At 50.5% G+C, this 13,648-nt stretch overlaps 1 protein-coding gene across 2 annotated transcripts in view; it reads left to right on the top strand.

The window, feature by feature from the left end:
• The window catches only part of PLB1 (phospholipase B1), a 138,883-nt gene that overhangs the window by 102,024 nt on the left and 23,211 nt on the right, over window positions 1-13,648 (top strand). For both annotated transcript variants that reach the window (XM_074331834.1, XM_019735316.2), the window contains 9 exons: window positions 1,294-1,345; window positions 1,709-1,789; window positions 2,555-2,620; window positions 3,437-3,537; window positions 4,575-4,656; window positions 5,313-5,417; window positions 6,490-6,585; window positions 7,129-7,200; window positions 13,267-13,332. In XM_074331834.1, coding sequence (XP_074187935.1) covers window positions 1,294-1,345; window positions 1,709-1,789; window positions 2,555-2,620; window positions 3,437-3,537; window positions 4,575-4,656; window positions 5,313-5,417; window positions 6,490-6,585; window positions 7,129-7,200; window positions 13,267-13,332 — 721 coding nt within the window. The remainder of the gene's footprint in view (window positions 1-1,293; window positions 1,346-1,708; window positions 1,790-2,554; window positions 2,621-3,436; window positions 3,538-4,574; window positions 4,657-5,312; window positions 5,418-6,489; window positions 6,586-7,128; window positions 7,201-13,266; window positions 13,333-13,648) is intronic.

Genomic DNA, 13,648 nt, shown 5'->3' on the forward strand with positions numbered 1-13,648 from the left:
TACAGCAGTGATTTGAGAGGCTCTCTGCTGCTCTCGCCCTGTGACTGAGAACAGACCCATGCTCCCAACGGCTGAACTCCTGACCTTGCTTTCCTATGCAGCATATTCTAATCACTTGACTAACTGACCAGCCTTATCCAATGTTTGAACTTGCCATGGTGTAATGGTGCTTGAGAGATTCACTTACTCCAAAGCCTCACAAGAGGCAATTCCCCCAAAAGACCAGGGCGTGCTAACCAAATGGATGGGCAAGCCAGAATCTCCAGCCTGAGAGGTCTCTGGGGCAACAAGTCCTGTCCTGTGCCTAACCCCGCTGTGGAGCTAACGGGAAGTGCAGCTGAGAAGCAGAGGCAGCTAAAGCAGAAGTGCCCAGCCTCCCAGAAGGATCTCCCAGGGAGACCTCCCATCTTGTTCCCAGAGGTCCCAGCAGCCTGGGTTCCGTTATTTCTGGCCCAACTGTCTGAGCCTCTGTCACATTGCTCAGGCCCACACCCTTCTAGTGGATGGGCACAGCCCCCACACCTGTTCACCCAGCCTGGGAAGATCCTTCTTAGTAATAGAAATCGTGGGGGACAGATGAACCCACCACAGGTCCCCAGAGATCACAGTGCTGTGGATCCATCTCACCCAGACCTGTGACAGGGACCTGAGCTAGCGGGGAGCTCAGGACGCCCAAGATCTAGTCCTTCCAGGAATTATAACCCCAGGCATGTGTACAGTGTACATTTATTCCCCATCTCTTTCTAGAAGAAGCATTTAGATAAGTTTATTTAAAAACACACATACACAAATATCATATACTTAAGAGAAAAATCACAGCCATTACGGGGGAGAAAGAGGAAGCGATTCTGTCAGTATGAGCACGTTTGCAGTTATTGTGCCGGGCATCAAACTCTCAGCTTCCTGGCAACCCGGGTAAAAAGAAAAAGCACGCTAAAACTCTCATAGATCTAAGTGCAGGATCTAAACCAGTCCTCAGAGGAGACCAGTGGTTTCCTAGCATGGAATCTTTAAAGACCCTTTGCCTGTGGAGTCCTAGAAAGGCCATGAGCCACAAGTGTAGTTGGCAGTGCGTTTGACTGCAGCTTTAGGACAGATGCACACTTGGCTTTTCAAAGGGTTATTTGTTGTAATGACTCTCAGAACAGTTAAGTGCCTCCTTGTCCTTGAGCTTCAGGGTCTCTGCCAGCTCATGCCGGGGGGACAATGCCACGGAAACCTCCAGTACAGGCCCTTTAGGAGGAAGAATCTGGGCACTGTGCTTCCACAGGACTGATGTTTTCTCCTTCTCAGGGCACTTACGAGCCAAGTCCAGTCTCTGGTGCAGAGGATGAGAGATGACCATGTGAGTCAGATTTGTGTTCATTTTTCAACACGGATTTTCTAACCCACCAAAGTCCCCAAATGGAATGATCTGTCATGAAAACAGTGAGCCCACTGTCATTAGAGGCATTCAAGCAACAAGGGCAGCCCTTGTTGGAGGCCCTCTGACTGGAGTGAGGTTTGCTGCTGATGAGCTTGAAAGTCCCTCCTGATGCTAAAATTCTGTGGTCTAGACACCTCAAATTCTTTCAGCTCTGAGATTCTGATCCAATTATTTTAAGTGGGCAAGGGAGTCTTAGAGGGTTGAGTGGATTTCCTAGAGCTTTGGTTGTTTTTTTATTTGTTTGTTTGTTTGAAATCATTAAGTGTTTTCCTCCCTCTGCAGAGAATAAATTTCCATGAGGACTGGAAAGTCATCACGGTGCTGATTGGAGGCGGTGATTTGTGTGACTACTGCACGGACTCGGTAATGGGGCGGGCCAGGCCTGCTCACTGCTCCTGCCTCTGACCTGGAGGCCTTGGACATCCTCCTTGAGAACAGCCTTTAGAATCAACCCTAGGATTGTCCAACAAGACCTGTGTGTGTGTGCGCATGTGCACATGCAGTTCACACACGTGCACGTGCACATGCACAGTTCACACATGTGCACATGCAGTTCACACACGGCACATGCACATGCAGTTCACACACGTGCACGTGCACATGCAGTTCACACACGTGCACGTGCACATGCACAGTTCACACATGTGCACGTGCACATGCAGTTCACACACGTGCACGTGCACATGCACAGTTCACACACGTGTATGTGCACATGCAGTTCACACACGTGTACATGCACACAGGGGCACCTGCACACTTCTTACCCCGTGACCCTCAGGCATCTGGCTCCACCTCCATGTCCCAGGTGGTGTGAGGTAGCAGGTGGCAGAGAGATGGTGTTTCTACCCCACTCTCTTACAATTCCTCAGAATTCAGAAAGAGAAGAAACTGTAAACCCCAAGCAGTGGGAAGGAAGACTCTACTTTCTGCTCCTGAACTAAAGCTCTGGCTGAAGGTCCCAGTCTTCTGGCTGGCCCATCTTTGACAACAGCGAGTAGTCAACTGCTCATCTCAGATTCTGATGTGATGAGCTGGTGACAGCTGGAGGCCAGAAGGAGAACAAGTCCTTGGGGCTGGAACCGGAAGGGCCCTCTCCCCCAACCAGCTCTTCCTCCTGTCTCTTCCTAGAATCTGTATTCTTCTGCCAACTTTTATGAGCATCTCCGCAATGCCTTGGACATCCTGCATAGAGAGGTGGGTGGTACCATCCCCAGCATGGTGAGGGTAAAGGTGGATGGGGGAAAGAAGGTGAAATACCCTCTCCCCTGAAGGAAACCACCAAGGGCATGGACTCCTTCCCTTTCCAGAGGTTGGGTCCTACCCCCAAGGCAGCCTTGTTCCATTTGGAATCAGCCCAGAAGGAGCTCAGGCTTGAGGAAGGGAAGGCAGTGTGTGCACTAATTGTCCCCTCGTCTCCCAATACCTGGCACATTCCCTGGTGGCCACAGCTGGGTGGCTCCAGACTGGGCACTGTACTCTGAGCCATAGGATGTGACTAGAGCAAGCCCCTCTCTGGTCCTGTGCCCAGCAATGTGCTCTGTCCCCACCCCCAGCCCAGGCAAGCTGCCCCTCTACTCTGACCACCAGATGCTTCTTGGGGGGGCTGAGTCCCTGGGCCTGCTCAGCAGAGCTAGTCCAGGTTGTGCCACAGGGAAATGGTAAGGGCTAATGTCCTGGCAAATGGGGTACCTATCTTACCAAATTTAAAGCTAATAGATTTGGGTTCACTAACGGATGGCTGAACGGGCCTGAGCTCTCAGTATTTAGAGTCGGGTCTGCCATATTGTCCCACTCCAGGAGGTGCCATCCACACTGCAGCCTATGTGGGTGGCATGGCCTCCAGGGCCCTAGGTGGCAGCCCTGTGGAGACACCTCCCCAGAACTCCACTCAGGGACAACTGAGCTGCAGTTCAGTGGGGACCCTAGAACCTGTTCCCACTTCTCAGGCTGTAAGGCATCTAGAGGAAGGAGCTCCTGGGGCCCCTCTCTCACCTGCGGTCTTGCCCTCAGGTGCCCAGAGCCCTGGTCAACCTCGTGGACTTCATGAGCCCCAGTGTCATGCGGCAGGTGTTCCTGGGGAACCCAGACAAATGCCCGCTGCCGCAGGCCAGGTAGGCAGGTGCTGGCTGCCCCCGGCTGGAGGAACACTTACCGCCTACCTGCCCCCACCCCCACTCCCCATCTGGCTCATGCAGCCGTGACTCCTTGGGCTCTTTGTGACTTGGTCTGTCCATGTGTCCAAGTCTATAAAGGGGGTCTTGAGCCAGGACTACCCCTTTCCGGGAGGTTGGAGCCATGCCCCCTCTTATCCAACCTCAGGGTACCAGAAGGAACCTCTGATATGGGGGAACCCAGGGGGAGAGGTCAGGGCTGGGGCAAAGACTAGTACTTGAGAGGCAGTGAGGCCCAGCCTGTGAAAGGGCAGCATGCAGGGCTGTGCACGTAGGTACATGGTCAAAGTGAAACAGAAGGTGAGGAAGTGAGATGCATAATCCAGTTACTTCTGGGGAGGAAGCAGATTGGGGAGGGACACAGGGAACTTGAGAGTGGGAGGGTTTGTTTCTTCAGCTGGGTAAGAGGTACAAAGGCATGTGTTTTATTATCCTTCATACCTTATATGGAGATTTATTTAACAAATAAGTGTAGTGTACCAGGTACTGTGCTGAGTGCTTTAGAGATAATATCTCTTTTAACATTAACTATATTTTATGGGCACGAAATAATTCATAATGAAATAAAAGGAGACACAGTGGGGCACTCAGATGAACTAAAGAGGTAGCTGAGGACATGACCATCAGACCAAAATACCAGCTCCAATAACAGTGGCTGCATTCTTGTTTTATTTAAAAAATTAAACATTGCATTTTCATTGCCTAAATTCAACTATTCAGAGTAATTTGCTGCAGATCCACACACACCTGCCGTCCAGTACTTGTACTACGTTAGTATGGGAGGGTGCTCATCCATACACCCTTAGTACCTTATCCAGTCCCCACATCAGGCCTGAAACCTGCGCCTGAGCACGTGCGTCAGAGCCCCAGGCCACATGTGCTCCTAAGCCTGGGCTGGAGTGAGCGCCTTGACAAGAGAAACAGCCCATGACCAGAACTTCAGCCCCAGGTCCTCCTGCCTCCCTCTCTTCATGCAGCATTTTGTGTAACTGCATCCTGACCCCTCGGGAGAACTCCCAAGAGCTGGCCAGATTGGAGGCCATCACCAGAGCCTACCAGGTAAGACCAAGAATAGCACCATTGCTGTGTTCTCTCCCTACTTGATTAATACACCAGCCCAGAGCGCCCTAGGGGAGGCACACCGGGGAGGGAAGAGTTCACGGTTTGAGGGAGGTCTTCACCATCCGGGCCCTTCCCTCTGCCCTACCTGGCTCAGGTGTCTCAGTCCCCCTGGTTGGAGTCACCCCAAAGGAACTCAGGTTGCAAAGCCCTCATGGCCCAGCTGCCCATGGTGGCTTAACCCCAACAGTTGGCCTGAGGAGGCCAGTAACCCTGGATGCCCCATGGGACTGCCTTTCCTTTCTCTGCACCCTGGGGGCCTAGCTGCCCCTACCCCTAAACAAGCAGACCACCAGTAGGGAGATTGCAGGTCCCAAGCCTGGAGGCTCCCTGGTGACTCTTCCCAGGTTTGTATTCCTGTGGGACTTCCTGCCGGGCCCTTCAGAGCTTGTAGTTCACTTCAAAGCAAAACAAAACAATGACCTAACCTATTTCTAGTTTTCTGGAATCGAGTGTTTTTGTGTTCTCAAGGGAAGGGCTGAGTTAGCACCCCCATCCCTACGGAGATTGGGACAAGGACTCTGCCCACTCTTGCCCCCTTGGGGTCTCAGGCCACCAAGAGCCTGTGCTGAAGGCACCTATGCATGTGTCCCCAGAGCAGCATGCGCGAGCTGGTGGAGTCAGGCCGCTATGACACGCGGGAGGACTTCTCCGTGGTGCTGCAGCCCTTCTTCCACAATACCCGGCTCCCCATCCTGGAGGTATGCTCCCTGCGCCCCACAGGGGGGCTTCTGGAGGGAAGAGGAAATTCAGGGCAGAAATGCCACATGCTTCCATGCCAGTGTGAATAAAATGGGAAAGACACAGGCAACTTTCCGGGTGCTGGTCTGGTGAGTGCAACCCCTTGAACAGCTGAGCTGCGTTTCCAGAGGCAGCCTGTGTAGGATGTTCTCAGTGGGGAGCAGCCTCCATTTTATTGAGACCTACTATGTGCCAGGCATTGTGCTTTCCATACATAAAATCTTCACAGCTACCTTTTGAGGTGAGTTTCATCATCCCCACGTAACGAGGCTCAGAGGTGTGAAGTAGTAGCCTTCTTAAAATCATAGGAAATATGGGACAGAGAGGCAAGATTTGAAGGTGTCCAGCTCCAGAATATTCACTTTCTGCCACACATGTGACACTGCAGCCATAAAGGAGGGCACTGGATATTCAGTTCCGCCCTGGTTATGCTCTCCGCTGACACTCCCACTGTGAGCAGAAGAGCTCTGTGAGTGGACCATGGTGGGGACTTGGTTCTGTCTCCCTGGACCTCCTTCCTAAGGGCCTCACCTAACTGAAGGGAGCTTCGAGCAACCCTGAGTGCCTCGAGAGAGGAGGGTGGCATGCTGCCCTGGAAGTGGCATTGCCTAGGCCTGCCCTATTCTTCCCACCAAGACCTCTGGGACCAGCTGGTGAAAGGCTGGGAAGTAGCTTTTCCCAGCTGGCTGGCCCAGACTTCTTAGGGACTAGATCTCATTTCCCCAACCATGGTCTGGGCTAGGGCATCATACAAATGTGCCTACAAACAAATATGGCACTTTTTTAATTAAATAAGGGGGACTTGAGGGCCAGAAAGGAGGATGGGGGTTTGGGGCCACCGAAGGCTATTGATCTGTGGGATTGCTCTGATCTCCCTCTTGAGATGAGAAGGCCTTGTGGAAGGCCAATGGCTTGGAGCACCCCCGGGGGGAGGAGGGCATTGAGGGGTCAATCTCAAGGTCAGGCCAATCAGCTGTGGCTTTCTCCACCATCTGCACCAATAGGATCTTGAAGTATGTTTCTCTCCTCCAGGATGGACAACTGGATATGTCCTTCTTCGCCCCAGACTGCATCCACCCAAGTCAGAAATTCCACTCTCAGCTCTCCAGAGCCCTTTGGGTCAACATGGTAAAATAAGTGGGGTGCCCCTGGGTCTCTGGGGTTCTAGTGTAGGGCAAAGCACCCGCCCCATAGAATGTAGCTTGTTCTTAGTCTCTTTTTGCCAGCAGAGTATAGAGGAGTAGTGGCTGGCAGATCTGTAGAAGTCTATATGAAATATGGAGTCCTGAAGATCCTAGGAGCTCCTGTACCTTCTCCTCTGTGCTTTGAACTCTGATGAGGGACTCTTTGCACGAATGCAAGGCAGAACCTTCACATGTATTCAACATTTTCTATGTGCCGGCACTGTGCTAGCCAGTTTAAGCCATGTTGTCTCATTAAAGCTTGTCCACAGGCCTGCTAGAGTATTAGGAGTTTATGAGGAAGCTGAATCCTAGAGAAGCTAAGAGACTCGCCCAGAATCCCACAGCTGGCAACTGGCAGAGCCAGGAGTGGAAGCCAAACCCCCAGAAATCAAGTTGAGAGCTTTCCCACTGCAGGATGCGTCCAGCGGGGTGTTCACAGCAGTGGAAACAAATGAATACATCCATGTCTCTTTTCTCCCCTAACCAGCTTGAACCACTAGGAAGGAAAACAGATACCCTGGACCTGACAGCAGATATACCCCTCTCCTGTCCCACTCAGGTAATAACGAATGATCTGCCTTATTCCTCTCCAGAAGCCTAGAGCTCTGACCTTGCCCTTCCTATTTCATTCTCCAACACAGCTTTTTTGTTGCCCATCTTGCCCCTTGACTGGGAGCAGATGGACTTTGGAGGATGGAAAGAATGAGTAGAAAGGGGAGAGGAGGGTACAGAAGCACTTATTTTGGGGGAATGGGCGACGCAGGTGGGAGAGGAGGACTGGGACCCAAGCGGATGGAAAAGATCAGGGTGAGGGAGATGAATTCTTGAGAAGGGGAGTCAAGAAGCCAGAAGGCTGGCAAGAAGGCTTGTGTTAGCAGTGGCATGTGGGGCAGACGGGAAAGCTGGACTGCAGGTTGAGGCCTAGCGAGAAGGCAGCCGGGGGTAGAGCCTGAGCTGGGAGTTTCCAGCAGGCATAGGGTCAAAGAGGAGAGCCAGGAGCTGTGTGGAGGAGAGGCAAGTAGGAGTGGCCTTGGAGGACTCCAGCAAGGACTCGGCTCCTTTTAAGGAGGAAAATGCAAGTTGTTCAACTTGATTTCAAATCTAGGGGTGAGGGTAGGTTCATGTTCCCACTGCCTTCAGCTCCCTTTTCTAGGCCATGTCTCATGGCTTTTTAACCAAATAAGGCCTAGGGCTGAGAGCCCTCAGCAACAATAAAAGCAGAAGGGCCTGACCCAGTCTGGGAGGCTGGGTTTCCCTCCTGGGTCAGCTGGCTCCCATCCTCCTGGCGGAGCAGGGAATGGCCCTGCAGCTCCCTCGTGTGTCTACCAGGGCTCGAGAGAAGGTGGCAACCCTGCCAGGACACATGTAACCTGTCTGCTACCTTCCTCACCCTAGTCTGCAGCCCAGGCTGAGCCTTGGGTGCCATCAGTCTCATCGGGACAAGAGTGGTGGGAAAAGGGGTGATGTGGAAGTGAGGGCAGTGGCAGCAGAGGGCTCAGTTCCTGGGTCTGGTGTTTGAAGCAAAGGAGATAGTCAAATGGTGTAATAATCAGTGCACCACGGATGCCTCCAGTCCAAATGGTCAGATGCTGCAAAAGTCTGGGGCAAGGGCCTAGAGGGCTCGTACTGTGCCAGGTGTAAATGGTGTCATTGCTAGATCCTGAGCATGCCCAAGAGGTGGGAGGGGCGGGACCAGGCAACCTCCGTAATGTAGGCATTTGAAAACTCAGAGCAGAGGCTATAAACCATACAGGAGGTAAGTGTTTCAATATTTTTACAACCCACATGCTCATACTGAGCATCAGCCATAGAAAACCCTCTCTAATCTGCCAATTCAACCTTCCACTAAATAATAACAGTAATAACCCAGGGAGCATCATTTGCTCTTCCTCCCCACATTTATTAAGTACCAGAGCCTAGGCACTGGGTCAGGAAGAGCCCTGTTACCACAGGACTCAAGGTGACCTGTGTCACTCTTTGCCCCAGATCAGGCAAAGAGCCTGGAAAGGGTGCCACTCCACCAGCACACTCAGTGGGGTTTGCTCCTCCTTCTGGACAGAGCCTGCCTGAGCCTTCAGGAGCAGAGGAGAGCAAATCCAGCCTCCTGGAACCATAAAAGCCCAGCCTGGGAGAAGCGGTTGCCAGGCAACCCCAGAGCCCATTCCCAAAAGCTCCATCTGTTGGCTAACCCAATTTCACTGCACCAGGCAAAGTAGCATTCTGTGTTCCTCAGGTCCATCTGCTCCCTCCCATGTGCCTTAGAGCTATATAAAAGTCCACAAGCATTTCAGTGTTAGCTGACAGGGCCAGGAAGCACATATTTTAGTGCTAGCTGTGTCTAAACATAGAGGCAACGGGCAGGACCTAGCGGGGAGGAGAGGGCCAAGATGTATGTGAGTACTAGGGAGCTTTTTCAGCCTCCTCCTGGCTCCTCCCCGGCCCCAGTCAACTGCAAGTGCATTCTGCCCAGACAGGTTGGCCATTTAATAGCACTCCATGGATTTCTGTTAGACTTTCAGGTTGGACCAATGATTTTATAGTCAACTTTTGAATAGCCGCTCTGTGCATTGTGAATTGTCCCCTTCCTGCCTTCCTCGCCTCTCTGCCCAGGGCCACCGGCAGTGGCTCCTCAGACTTTGAAGAAAGCAGCTGAAAAACCAGCACAGTCCTTTTTCAGCTCTTATTCATCTACCTTCTCTAAGCATTTGACAAACTTAACTACCTCCTCTGTTTGTTTCCTGGATGCGAAAGTACCTCCATTATTCTGTTTTGCTAGTTGCTGCCCCTTCTCATTTCCTTTAATGACCCTGTTCCTTCTCCCAGCCTCAAAAATGTGGATATTCTCCAACTTTCATGTCTCAGCCCTTTTCTCTTTTCTCTCCTGCCCCATCCCCTTACTCTGAGATTTGTCCATTTCCAGGGTTTCCTGTTAAATTTCTTTGCATGGGACTCCCCAGTCTGTCTTCATTTCTTATTTCTTCCCCAAACTCCACCTCTGTATTTCTAACCTGTAAGAGCTGTTTTCCCTTTGGATGCCCTATGTGGTGTAAAGTTACCCAGAAGGCAGCTTAAATGTACTCGTATGGTCAGGATATCAACAAAGGAGGGGAACCAAAGAGATGGAAAGAGGAGGGACAGACAGAGAGGCAGAGAAAGACAGAAACCAAAATAATTCCAAGTGACATTTCATCCCATCTTTTATCCTAGAAAAAGCAGAGGTTTGTTGGATTCCCCTCTATGTACTTATTGTTAAGCAGTGTTTCTGTTTTGAATTACAAATTGGAAACACTATTATCTTTTGAATGCTTTGGACTTCTAAACCTCTGAATCCTGCCCCGACTTCACCATCACCTCAAAGTCAACAAACCCATTCATTCAGAAAATAATGTTTGAGTAAGGAGTGTCAAAATCAGAACCAAATATTTGTCTTCCCAGATTCTCCGATCCTTAGGGCTTTCCTATTTCTGTCACTATTCTTGTGGTTTTTGCCATTCTGCAGACATGAACCATCAGGCAGGAACCCCATCTGATAGGATTCTTGCTAGCGCCACTCGGCCTTCCTCTCCCTTCCCTCCCCATTGCCACCATCCCAGTTCAGATCCTTATCACCTTGCATGTTAAAGGCTATCTGGTCCTACCTCTCCATCATAAAACAACAGAGAGTTGTATATAGGGTCTCAGTGGGGAAGGCCTACACGTCCTGCTTATGTCATCTCTCCTAGAACAACTGAATTGTTCTATCACATGCCTCCCAAGGCATCACCACAGCCTCTACTTAAACTTCCACACTCTCAGGGCAGTGCTTTCCACACTGCCAAGTGGCTGCCCATTAACAGCCTAGTTTCTAGGCCCTAGTAGGTCATGAACCAGCATGTGTGGAATGGGATGGGATGGGATAGGTTGGGATGGGATGGGATGGGATGTAATCAGAAACGTCAGGGAGTATTCCATGTAGTCCTGTTACCGTGTTTCCCTGAAAATAAGACCAGGTCTTGTATTAATTTTTGCTCCAAAAGACGCATTAGGGCTTATGTTCTGGGGCTGTCATCCTGAAAAATCAAGCTAGGGCTTATTTCCGGTCAGGTCTTATTTTCGGGGAAACGTAGCATGTCCTCCTTCCTTCTACTACCACCACTGCCGTGCTTCCCTGAGTCTTCTCCTCAGTTCTCTCAACCATTTATCGCAGACAAGCCTTCCAGACCCTGTCTCATGTAGTAGGTATGTCTCCTTGGAACACGGCCTCTCTTTGCATTGGCGCCCAGACCTGCCTGTATCTCCAGTTCGGTCTGAGCACAGAACAGGAAAAAAAGAAAAGAAAACCCAGCGCTTTTTCACTGTGGAACTTTACACCTCGTAACACAGCCAAGAGGAACATGACCTTTTCCCAAGCCACTGACTCATGTTGCTGACTCACATTGGGCGGCCGGCCAGCTCTGCCCCATCCCAGGCAGGCCGCACTGTCTTTGCACAAACTTCCTTGTGCTGGCATTTAATGGGCTTCACTTTCCAATGACTAGTATTACAAACGGAGCCTCAGAGAGCCGGTCACACTAAGGGGAATCCCTCCTCCACATAGTCCGCTCAACTCCAGGCCTTTAAACACCTCTGACTCATGCACACACGACGCAGCCAATGATCAATAAAACAAGCCCTGGGCACCCCAGGTCACATGTCTGCCACTGCCCCGGACCTGTTCTTATTGTTCCCACTCTGGCCTCCCTCCTCAGCACATTCCAGTGTCTCCCTGACCTCTAGCCTCTTTGACTCAGTCTCCCCTCTCTGGCCCCTCCCTCAACCCTTGGATCATGAGACCAGACAGACCATCCAGTTTGACTTTCAGCACTCCCCAAAGGGCAGGGTGCACCTCTGCCCTCTGGTTCTTCCTGTGCTGGCCACTCTTCTGAGACTAGCTCCAGCCTCCAGGCCCTACGCCTGGTCAGGGCTGCCTTGGAGCAGCGGGGAAGGGGAGAATATTAATTATCGACCCCCCCCCCACACTGCATCTCATCTTTGAGGACCATACATCCTCAGATCTTGCAGACATTCCTCAGCAGTCACAGTGCTTACTGGCCACACTATGCTTTGATGCTTCACTGCCAGCCTTTTACTTCTCATGCTTTCCGCCTGACTGGGTCACATGCCTCTTTGTATCCTGCCCTCATCCTAGCACCTAGAACAGTGCTCTGAACACTTGGGGGCTCCACAAACGTGGGTCAGTTATTTCTAGAATGCTCCCAGATTGCCCTCATCTGATGGTGAATGCTTAGGGGATGCAAAATAACATTAGCTAGAGACAAACTTAATTCGCCGTGGTGACATGCCAATGGAAGCCCTCTTTTCTGCCGCGTACTGTTGCAGAGGTGACTGCTCAGTCCCTCTCCGTCTGGCCGACAGAGTCTTTTGTTGGCCTGACCCCAGTGTGAGGAATGGAAGCAGGACATTCCTGGTCAGGAAGGCCGGCCAGGCCAGGCCCCAGCTCTGCACTCACTGCTTGCTCTCTACCTGGAACAGGTCCCTGCCCGCTGTGGGCCTCAGCTGCTCCTCGTCTGTAACGGGGAGGCTTTCAGGGGTTGCAAACTCAGCTATGATACCAGCAACCAACCTGATGGTGTGAATGGGATCACGCATGAGACGAGAGGAAGTGGTAGGGCCAGGATGGAAGAGACCATGCCGGGCTTCGGGAAGCATTCAGATTCTTCTTCATTCCCACTTCTCCTCCTTCTTTGTTAACATCATTCAAGCCAAAATAAAGCAGAACAAAGCAAAACATCTCCTGGAAGGGTTCAGCCTGTGGGCAGTCAGTTTTCAACCCCTGGAATTGATCTCCAATGACCTCGTCTCCAACATTGTCGTTCTTTCTTCTTATTCCCATTTTATTCCCAAGAGTTCAGACCATGGCCCTCCTACTCCACTGACTGCATCTAGTGAAAGAGTTGACAGCCTGGGCCACTTGGTATTTCCTGATCTCTGTCTTACTGACTGGTTCTTGCTTCACTATCCTTTTTACATTTCCTTATTACCTTGTTTTTCCCGTTTCTCCTTTGCCTAGTCCTTCTTCCTTCGTGATTAACCCATCACCTGCAGCTGAATAGACTTGGACCCTTGACTGGGCTTGTGTGAAAACCAATTGTGAAATAGGTAGATGAGTAGGGAATGAGGAGGTTTCTTGAGAAAAAAAAAATGACCAAAATATATGAAGTCAACCTGAAGGGGGTAAGACACATAGTTCAAAGGGAGGGGGGAATATTAAAATATATTGATAATCATAACACTTTTTAGGAAAGAAAAAAATGCAATAATGTGAATCTCTTGCCAGAGAAATTACAAAGGAAAGAAAATAGATCATTGTGATCACTGGACAGATGTTGAGATGCTGGGGTAAAAATGAAAGCGTAGAACCCACATGGAACCCTCTTTAGACCTTCCATTGTGCATCCCTTGCCTAAGCTGATGTGTAAAACCCTCTGGGGGATGAAGGAAATGGCATTGATACAGTTCTTTCTGTTTGAGTGCAGAAAAATAATGTTAAATAAATCTAGAAGACAAGATTATTTGTTATTATCTTTCTTAAGCAAACCTCAATGATGTCAGATAATCTCTCCCTGTGGTTTCTTTTCTCTCTTAGAACGAACCTTTTCTGAGAACCTTCCGGAACAGCAACTACACATACCCCACCAAGCCAGCCATTGAGGTAACCCCTGATACACGTCTGCCTCTCTCAGGGATAAACCATTTCTACCTGCCAGTGACTTGGGGTGGGATGTGGGTTTCAGAGGGTTAGCTTAAGCAGAAATGTACCCTTCTTACATGCTGGAAATTGGAATATAAAGAAAAAAGTCTCCTGAACCACAAAGTCCCCGTATTGTCCTAACATGTCCTAACAGGTGCTTAGCTGACGTCAGCAACCAACAAGAGGAAGTACCCATGGATCAGTTTTCTTTGACTTTTGTACAAACATCATTTCTGATTAGGTAGCTCAACCTTTCCAGAAGGGATGAAGGGAGGAT

This window comes from Rhinolophus sinicus, linkage group LG05, assembly GCF_036562045.2.
Source record: "Rhinolophus sinicus isolate RSC01 linkage group LG05, ASM3656204v1, whole genome shotgun sequence".
Lineage (NCBI taxonomy): Eukaryota > Metazoa > Chordata > Mammalia > Chiroptera > Rhinolophidae > Rhinolophus > Rhinolophus sinicus.